This window comes from Lepisosteus platostomus, chromosome 5, assembly GCF_059453375.1.
Source record: "Lepisosteus platostomus isolate fLepPlt1 chromosome 5, fLepPlt1.hap1, whole genome shotgun sequence".
NCBI lineage: Eukaryota > Metazoa > Chordata > Actinopteri > Semionotiformes > Lepisosteidae > Lepisosteus > Lepisosteus platostomus.
Genome location: NC_142615.1, coordinates 19,558,860 through 19,568,627, shown reverse-complemented (window position 1 = coordinate 19,568,627; position 9,768 = coordinate 19,558,860). Strand labels below are relative to the sequence as shown.

Sequence of the window (9,768 nt, the reverse complement as noted above, 5' to 3'; positions counted from 1 at the left end):
TTTTAATACATCTTCTTCTGGATTTATATTTCGGTCTTTCACCTTTGAATGCATACCTTGACCGTAAATCTTTACTCGATTACAGGCACCCCAAACAGTTCTTAAGGGAGAAATCGAAGCCTATTTGACTTTCTGCTAATCACATTGAAGTGTTCACGAAGCATTTCCCTGCCCATCATGTGCCCGCAAGCCGGTTTCTCCGTTTTCTTCTTTCTGTCGTTGTCAGAGAGCACAAGAAGACAGGAAAAATGCAAGAGAGGGAAAAGCTGTCAGGAGTGGGATTTGAACCCACACCTCTATTCAGAGACCAGAACACCCAAGCAATGGAAAGACAGGAGTCCTTGAGTCCGGCACCTTAGACCACTCGGCCATCCTGACGAGATACATAAGTTGGTGTGTTAAAAGCACCAGTAGTTCACAAAACTGAGAAATGCTTTGCTGGAGAAGCGCCACGTTGCCTAATGTTGCCTAAACGGATCCCGGAAATCAAATATTCGGATCGATTTAGAGTGTGCTTTACAGCCTTTGTGTAATATTTTAAATTGTTTTAAAAAAGTGTGTACTGTGTACTACGTTTAGGACTAGTTAGTGTGGTAGAATATGGAGATCATCTCCAGCTCTGAGCTCAACTGCAACAACAAGTCGTGCTGAACAAAGTCAGAGTTCAGCTGAACCTTTGCTCAGTGTGGTGCTCAGGAGTATTGTTGTGGTTCTAATTAGCATGAACTGCAGGGGCTCTGAATCAGAACATTTCAATTTATCTGTTTAGTAAGTTAAAATGCAGGACATGTTAAAATAGGTACTTAATTGGCTTTATGATTTGGATTTGATTTTGTATCGTTGTATTATTAAGTTTGTGCTTTTTGTGTTTTTAACATATTGTGAACTTATTTTTTAAACAAATGCTTACAAAGGCAGACATGACACACATCTGTTTATACCAGCGGTGAATTGTATATTTGTATTAAGTAGAAGCTACTGCGCACTTCTGGGAGTATAACAGGTTCAATATAAAGTGGCAAAAATATAAAAGGGGAAAATACCCCAGACTGGGTGTAAAGGCCTCGTTGTGACTGTTGTTTTATTGTTGAATACGGCATACTGTGCATGAAATGTTGCAGAAACACAATTTGATAGTTAAATAATTATTATTTTAATAATTTGATAAGTATGAGGCCCCGGATCCAAATATTCAGTTCTGATTTTTTTTAAGTGATATCTTCCCTTCCTCTGGTGGAAGTAACACGATGTGAGCAATTGTTTTTTGTTCTTTTTTTTTCACATTGCGATCCAAAAAGCCTCAGATGCACAGTCTGACAGCAACCAAACCAGAATGGATTCTGCTGGGAGCCGGACTGAGCTCATTCTTGCTCCCTGTGCTGAAAACAGAATTAGCGCTTACCCGAGCACCATCTACAGCTGCTGGATGGTACTCTATGTCCTGCTGCTCCAGCAATTATTTTGATAAAAGACAGATCACTTGTACGCTTTTAACCTTCTCGCAGCTACAGGCGAGACTGAAGCTGGCGATATAAAGGCACGCGCTGGTACACCTTCTCTAACTTTCACAATTGCGATAAACATTTTTTTAAGACCTTTGAAAAACTAGATATAGATAAAGATATAGATAAAACTAGATAAAAAACATGAGCTTTATCAGTTTTTACATTAATCAACTTTGAAACAAATTTGATCTTTTTACATTGCATTTTACGTTGAAATGTAGCATGCATACCTAATCCACCAACGGACAGAGCAATATTTTACATTGCCTTCCAGAGCTTCCAACGTGTGATGGATTTGTATGGTTGTCTGTATGATACCACTACAGCACTGGTGCAGGTGCAAAATCCACTTTCACACGACTTTTTCAGTGTCTTCTCTCTCAAATGGACCGAAGCACAGGAGCCAATATTCGAGAAAACGACAGATGTTTAAACAGAGGATGTCCCAATGTCTGGGACAACGCATTGTGATTTTGTATAAACGCAAATGGTTTCTCATTTAAAAGCCAACAATAATCTTTTTCTCCCTGGCGCTAATAAGCTACCACACATGGGAGCTGTTGTGTGAAAGAAAATTCCAATGTCCATAGGAAGGCAGAATAAAATCCAGAACTGTGTTGGTGATATCGATAAACAGGGCTCATGTTCACAACAAAACTTTACTGTATAAAAAGTTAAAATTCGTAAATATATATTTTTTTTATTATGCAAAGTGTCTGTTAAACCATTCATGAAGGAGTTTTAGACAAAAAAACACACCATTATATGAGAAAATATATTTACTATATCTGCATTTAACTCACTTTTTAACAATTTCAATTTCAAGGCCAATATAAATTGTTGCCCTGCTTTTTTGTCATAAATACACAAGCTTGTTATGTCTTGTGTCAGAAATAAACTGCATGAAATTTGCTAAAGCAACAAAAAGTAAGCGCCACAAAGAAGACAGACATTTGCGTTTATAGTGCAATGTTATCTCGAGCCTTTAAAATTACTTTAAATGCAATTTGTTTTTCTCTGTGGCTCTAAGGCTTTGTCATTTACTGTAGTTATTCAGGAGAACATTATGTTAATCATATACATGAAACGTTTAATATATTCAGGTGGGTAGCTACGTCAGCATGCGTATCTGCAAAGGAACAAGTAATATTGTAGGTTTATTCCATGCTGAAAAGAGAAGAGAGGAAACAAACCTGAAGAAGGTTTCACAGCTGAAACGTGTTTTCTCTCTTCTCTTTTCAGCATGGAATAAACCTATTACTTGTTCCTTTAATATATTGTTCGGTTTGACTCAAAATGCTTTACTACTACAAGAGAGAATCATAGTATGGAGGATGAGACAAATTTATGATTTCTTGGAAGAAAATGTTTTTTCTTTGCATTCGAAATGAATCGAAACTTTAGCGCGACACACAAACCCTTTGTCATTTTTAAAGATATAATATTTTTAAACAGACAGTATAGAAAACGTTTTTTTTTACTAAGCAATTTTGGCCGGGGGCGGTGCATTACTAGTATTGGCGCTGAGGTCACTATGGTGCAGTTGAGCACCGTAAGATTAGGGCCAGTGACGTAATGTATAACGCATCTGACTGTCTGAAGATCAGCTCCTGCTCTGAGCTCAATAGCAATACAAACCTGTGCGAAACAAAGCTGGGGAGCAGCTGATCTTGTGCTCAGTAGTCAGTACGGTGCTGAGGGTTCAGTTCTGGCGTTGTTCTAATTAGCACGAACTGCAATGGCTCTGAATCTGACCATTTCTATGGAAGCCCGTTTCCGCCAGGGAGTAAAAATAAAAAACGCGCTATGGTATCTCAGAATTCCGACTTAGTAACTGAGAATTGCGACTTAAAAACTCAGAAATCCGACTTTATATCTCGTAATTACGACTTTAAATCTCACATTTGGGACTTCGAAATAACCCATATTTCATTGTCGGTCCTTTTGTTATTGTAACGGATTCGGGTTCCAGGGCTTGTGCCCTCGCCGCTCCCACCCTAGTTCGTGCCTCACTGCATTGGCTTGAACCCAGGCCTTGCCAGCTGAGCTAAAGAACAGTTTCTCTTTTAAGTAAAAAACGACATACAATGGAAATATTTAAAAAGTATAAGTTTCAGCTTTTATAATTGTGAATTCTTCTGGATGTGAAGTGTCTATTTTTGTATCTTATTTCATATTCTGTCTTCGTTTTTGTATTTCTGGTGTTTAAATAAAAAAAGAATTTAAAAGCCCACCATCCACTATTCCATCCGTGTACTATGGAAGCCTCACTACCGGAAATGGGATTCCATAAAAATTAGTGGAATTAATTTGATTTTTATCAGGGCACTGTACAAGACAAGTCTTCAGGCTTATAGATCCTATGATCTTGTACGATTCATCAATATAGTGTAATGGAATGGCCAACATAAAATTTGTAGTTCAGGTGGGTAGCTGCGTCAGCATGCGTAGGCTGCAAAGGAACAAGTAATAGGTTTATTCCATGCTGAAAAAAAAGAAGAAAGAAAATATGTTTTGGCCGAAACGTACCAGTAAACTTTACATTAACAATACCAGCCAACGATACATTATCATTTCACACCGGTTCTATAGGAATCTACAGCAGAGCCCTGAGTTGACTCCCGGAGTCCCACTGAGCCCATAGAATTCCACATCACCCATCACTCCTGCACACAGTCCGCTGAGAGCGCCTGTCCATAAACTACTGGATTGAGAACGGGATCAAATAATTCCCCATTTTCTTAATTCTTGAGATCACGAGGTGTTTACGATATTTCAGTATTAAGCCAGCAGGATTGGTGCAAATTATAGGTAGGCACAAAGGAAGACTAGGATTCACTTGAAATCCATGACATGGGACACTGAAACAGGGGAGAGGCTTTGTGTAGTAAGCGTTCAGTCTCAATCTACACAGTCTGTGCTGCTGGTAGAGGTGGTTGTGAACACCTGCCTTCCCAGTCAAGTACTGGGATCTCCAGTCTCAATCCTAATACTTCCCCATGACTGTCCAATACCACTACTGTGAAACCAACACCCATAAGACAAGACACAGAGATTCTAACTGCACCATTATTCACTGATGTTTTTGCACCAGTATTGTTCCTCTGCTAAGGATGGGAAGGCCTACTTTACACCAAGCCCCTGTTGACAATTGCTTCCTTGTGTTTATTTTAGTCAGTTTGTGCAGCCTAGAATAGGACACCAGATCTCACTCTTACTGGGCACTACAGTAGCAACTCACACTCCATAAGCACTACCCATCTTGGAAACAGGAGGATTTCCAGTATATTGAACACCTCCGTCTCTCTCACAGTAAAAAAAAAAAAAAAGGCACAATGCCCTGCCCAAGGAATAGTGCGGCCATCTTCCCCCACTACAACGCTTTATTACTCCAGCCATTTTCAGTCCTCATTGGCAGCAATACAGGAAACATTCTTGAAAGGGGAACCCCGACAAATACTTCCATTGATTAATGGGTCTCACTTCCCTTGAACTCCTCCACCCCATTCAAACCTATAAACCATAAAGAAACAAGGGCAGGCAGAAGGGTCTTTCACAGCTTTATTGAAATGTTGCCATTACAAGGCAAGTGGAGGCAGGAGAGTCACAAGGGCCAGGCTGGAGCCTTCATTCAGGCACCTGGGGAGGAAGGAGAACAATCCAGCTACACGGCAGGACACCACCCCTACAGGAGCTCCTCCTGCCAGACCCTACCTGTCCACTGGCCAACATCTCCAAAGTCCTCTGCTCCCTCCACATCCTCACTGGTGCTCTCAGCATCTTCACTGGAGCTCTGAGGGTCTCCCTCCTCATCCTCAGTCCAGTCAGCTCCCACATCCAGAGGAGCTTCTACTGGTGCCACAGCCACCCGACTGCTGGTCACCAGGCTCCTGGTACCTGTGGACAAGCAACACCCAGGAGTAAGGGATCTGCTATACCCAGAGTCCCACAGTGATGCTACTCATCTAAACAGTCCCTTTGTCCAGCATGGGATCATTCCTCAGTTGTCCAAGCATGGTTGTCTCTTGAGCAGAGATGCATCCACAAGGGATAGAGAACCAGACCCACCTTCATTCCGACTGCCAGCACACCTGGACTCACAGCAGGCACAGACCTCATGGTCACCATACAGCTCCTCCCACCTGGAGGAGAGGAGGACAGGTGAGGCCTCCACCTGGCATGTCCCAGAGCACCCTCAGCAGGCTCCTTGCAGAAGTACCTCTTAGCCTCCCTGTTGTAGGTGCAGGACTTGGTCCCTGGTGTTGCTTTAGCAGGAGCCACAGCCATGACACAGTGCATGTACAGCTCAGTCACTTCATGCTGCAAGAGGGAAGGTCACAGCATTAAGGGATCAAGGCCAATAGAGGGACAGAGAAGGACCTTCTGCCATCAGTGAAGGCAAGCTGGCAGCTCTAGGCACTACAGCTGCCACAGTCTGGTTCACATCTAGATCATGGATGTGAAAGCAGACCATGGATCAGTAGAGCAAGAAGGCGGAGCAGCCTTTGAGAGCAGTACCTTCCTGGACAGCTTCTTCTTCCTTGAGGAAGGCATCAATTGTGAAGCGGAGCACATCCTTCTGCTTGGAGGGGACAAACCTGGACAGGCAGCCATCTGCCTTGCTGTCCACCATGCACCTGGGGACAAGGACAAGGATGAACCCCTGCAGGCTCTCAGGGCTCCTGCCCACCTCCCCTCTCAGAAGGGGCCGTACCCCAAGTTGTCGATCACGGGGAAACGGGGCTGGGAGTGCTGGTCTGGTTTCTCCGTTACGTAACACGAGTGGATGTACAGCCTCTGCTCCGCTGTGGCAAAGTAGGCAGTGGCCTGGAAGTACATGGGCTGACCCAGGAAGTACTCATCCTTAGGAGAGAGCCGGACCTAGTGGGCTGGAGAGAGAGAGAGGCAGCATTACACCTGCACACAGCACCCCCTGCAGGCAGGTGGAGCCACTCACTCAAGGAGCTTACAGTTGGTGGTGAGCAGGACAAAGCTGTGCTTGTTCTTCAGATCCTTGAAGAAGGTCCTTCTCCTGGCCCACGTGGGGACATAGCCAACCTTGTAGGAGTAGTGGAACCTGCAGGACAGAGGGGATGAGGGGCATCTGGACACTTTCCTAGCGGCTTCTCAGCAGCAGAGCCCTGCCTACCTGTTGTAGGAGCACTTGACAGGCACAGAGAAGGGAATGAAGCGATTCACAGGTGCACTGGAGGAGGGCGGGGCATAGCGGAGAGTGTTGGAGTACACCAGGCGGCCCTGGACAACCTGCAGGGACACAGAGGAAGGGATATTCCCAGGAAAGGCAACCCCGACACTGGCCCTACAGCTCACATTGATACACTGCCTGTAGATGAAGACCTGCTTACCGATCGCTCGGTCCCGCACTCGTGAAGCCCGTAGATGAAGTAGAAGTAACTGCGTGTTGTTCGGCTGACGCTGCAGTTGCCCAAGGTCACCTCCGATGGCCGACAGCTGAAGCCGAACAGGAGCCGACTGACCCTCACATACATCCTGCTGGAGTCACACCACACAGCCACTCCTCGGGTGCCCCCGATGGCCGGGCGAGCCGGCTGCCGCCCTCGCTGGGGAGGAAACGGGACGCTCTTGATGTAGGCGGGTAAGGGGCGGCTGCCGGCTTCGGGCTTCATCTTCTCCTTGTCGAAGTAGGGCGAGTACGCGTCTCTGGACAAGGGAAGGCGGCGAAAGTCGGGAGCCAAGGACTGCGAGTCGTTCTCGCTTGCAGACAGGTCTTCGGAGGGCGCATCTGCCAGGTTCAAGTCCTCCAACGGGGCTGCGTCTTCAGGAGCCGGGAGGTCGGCCTGGAGCGCCAATTCCCGAGAGTCCCAGCCAGCCGGCCCGGCGGAAACCAGTGCGGGGAGCCCGGCCCCTGTGCACAGGCACAGCATAAAGAGAAACGAGCGCATCACCAAATTAACGTCCCGCTCAATTGCTACAGGAGTAAAATAAGTAAACCACAAAACTGTTGAAGCAAGAAAGCATAAAGTGTGAACGCGGTGACTAGGTTTTTATACTGGCAGGACCTGCTACCGCACACCTGGTCACACTACCGCTCAATCAACACAATCAATTACATACAGAGATCCGGATTGTTCTCAGCGTCTAATTAGAACCTGATTTCAGTCTGAGGCGGGACTCCGTGAAGCCGCCTGAACATTTTCCCGTGTGTATCTGACCTCAGCGGAGGAGTTCCACGCAATTTCGACAGAATTAAATCACCCACACGTGTAAAATTTGCTCAGATTAATTTATTGTTCAATTAGTTTCTAATTTCCGAGGAAAGTGTGTTAAACTCGCTGTCAGACAGAGTACGGAACATGCGACACGTCCGTCCACACTTTCTTTTATCGAGGGGGCTGTTCTATCAACACGTACCGCAATGAAAATAATTTTACTATTTTTCATGTGTAATTGCATGTCATATTAAAATGTGTAATACAAGCATTTCTTTGCTTCCCAGTAAAGAAATACTGATCAGCTTTTGACATGATCTGATAATAATTTGTCTGATTTTCCAGAGATTGCTTTTGCTTCGCAGCACTGAGAACCTATGGAAGCCCGTTTCCGCCAGGGAGTAAAAAAAACGCACTATGGTATCTCAGAATTGTGACTTAGAATCATAGAATTGCGACCTAAAAACTCAGAATTTTGACTTTATCTCTCACATTTGCGACTTCGAAAAGCCCATATTTCATTGTCTGACCTTTTGTTATTGTAACGAATTCGGGTTCTAGGGCTTGTGCCCTCGCCGCTTCCACCCTACTTCGTGCCTCACTCTATTGGCTCAAACCCAGGTCTTGCTAGCTAGAACCCGAATCCGTTACAATAACAAAAGGACAGACAATGAAATATGGGCTATTTCGAAGTTGCAAATGTGAGATATAAAGTCGGAGTTGTGAGTTACTAAGTCGCAATTCTGAGTTACTTAGTCGGAATTCTGCGATACATTACTATGTAGTACAAGTTAATGTAGAATCATTACTATGTCTGTCTCTTGTTTGTATTTAAATGAATGTCTTTGACAACTTAATGTTAGTTTTTAATTTAGTTTTACGATGTAGGTCATGTGTTAACATATGCACGAGCATACGAAATGTCTCACTCCTGATTCAGCTCATGCTCCATAGGAGAGAAGAGATTCCTCCTGCTTATCATACAATCATAGCAGGACAGAAGCCCGTGTCACCCAGCTCTGATTCAAGAGCGACTCGCATCTTCAGCCTTTTTTTTATTCGTGATCCTAATTTTCTTTAGTTATGATCAATATTGAACTTTTTCTAAATAAAACGACAATAATCAAACATGCAGGCAGACTTTTAAAAAGTATTAGGGTGCCCCTTTGGAATAGTTGTCAGAAAATGTGAGAAAAGGAAAGGTACGTAAGCTCTCACACACAGCATTAGAGATTGGCATCTGATTGAAAAAAAAAAACTACCTGTCTCCCCAGCATTTAACGGTGCTGTTGTTTTGATTTTACATATTGTTAGCATTTTAATGAATTGTTAAATGATTGATACACAAATCGCTAAATAAGAAAACGTAAAAACCCTAGCTGTAAGCAATTGGCCATTCATATTCCTGAATTTTAAATCCCTGTGTTTTTCTGTATCCGAATGCCTGGTGCAGCTAATTTGAAAGTAGAGTCTACCATTTACTGTATTGCAGAAGCGTATTGTTGCCACCAAGGAAAAAAAAATCCTGAGTTTACAGGAGTAAAGAGGAAACAAATGCAAACAACGTTTAGAAAAAACACACACGTCTCAGGCCTTAACCATGACAAGGATGGGATTTGAACCTAGACGAGCAGAGCACAATGAATTAGCAATCCAAAAAGTGACTCCTGTTTAATTTTCTTTTCGCTTGCTCGATTTGTAGTACGCTCCTAAATCCTTACAACCGATAAACAAAACGGCTTCATGTGCCAGAGCATTCTGCTGCAGGTACGGTTTGCACCGTGTATTAGGCGAACCCGAATTAAATATTTCAAATATGTGAAGAATTTCATGAAACCTGAAAAAAGATCACAGCCAATGTCAGCAATTCAGAGCCTGTAGGCAGCTTCAACAGAACAAAACGATCTGAAGCCGCAATAATTTCATAGAGTGTATTGTGACACTCTAACCACGTTGTTGCTATTACTGCTACTTCTGCTGCCGTTGCTTTAAACTCTACTCAGCGGGCAAGTAAAGTTGTACAAAGAATAGACTACTTCCATTATGTGATTTTTTTATTAATAACAGCATTA

The 9,768-nt window shown here is 43.8% G+C and overlaps 2 protein-coding genes and 1 non-coding gene across 3 annotated transcripts; all 3 read right to left on the bottom strand.

Moving 5' to 3' along the window:
- Positions 1–267: 267 nt before the first annotated feature.
- Positions 268–378, bottom strand: trnal-caa (transfer RNA leucine (anticodon CAA)). The gene is made up of 2 exons: positions 341–378; positions 268–313 (listed from the first exon to the last, which is right to left on the bottom strand). It is a non-coding gene; the product is annotated as a tRNA-Leu (tRNA).
- A 5,193-nt stretch (positions 379–5,571) lies between these two features.
- On the bottom strand, positions 5,572–6,388 carry LOC148664554 (zona pellucida sperm-binding protein 3-like). Its single transcript, XM_088631554.1, has 4 exons — positions 6,220–6,388; positions 6,024–6,142; positions 5,725–5,825; positions 5,572–5,647 (listed from the first exon to the last, which is right to left on the bottom strand). Exons 1-3 carry the CDS (start codon positions 6,342–6,344, stop codon positions 5,821–5,823), a joined length of 249 nt encoding a protein of 82 aa, XP_088487680.1. The 5' UTR covers positions 6,345–6,388; the 3' UTR covers positions 5,572–5,647; positions 5,725–5,820.
- Positions 6,389–6,458: 70 nt separating this feature from the next.
- LOC148664553 (zona pellucida sperm-binding protein 3-like) lies at positions 6,459–7,576 on the bottom strand. Its single transcript, XM_088630915.1, has 3 exons — positions 6,872–7,576; positions 6,655–6,770; positions 6,459–6,582 (listed from the first exon to the last, which is right to left on the bottom strand). The coding sequence occupies exons 1-3, from the start codon at positions 7,427–7,429 to the stop codon at positions 6,459–6,461; spliced, it is 798 nt and encodes a 265-aa protein (XP_088487041.1). The 5' UTR covers positions 7,430–7,576.
- Between the last annotated feature and the right edge of the window lie 2,192 nt (positions 7,577–9,768).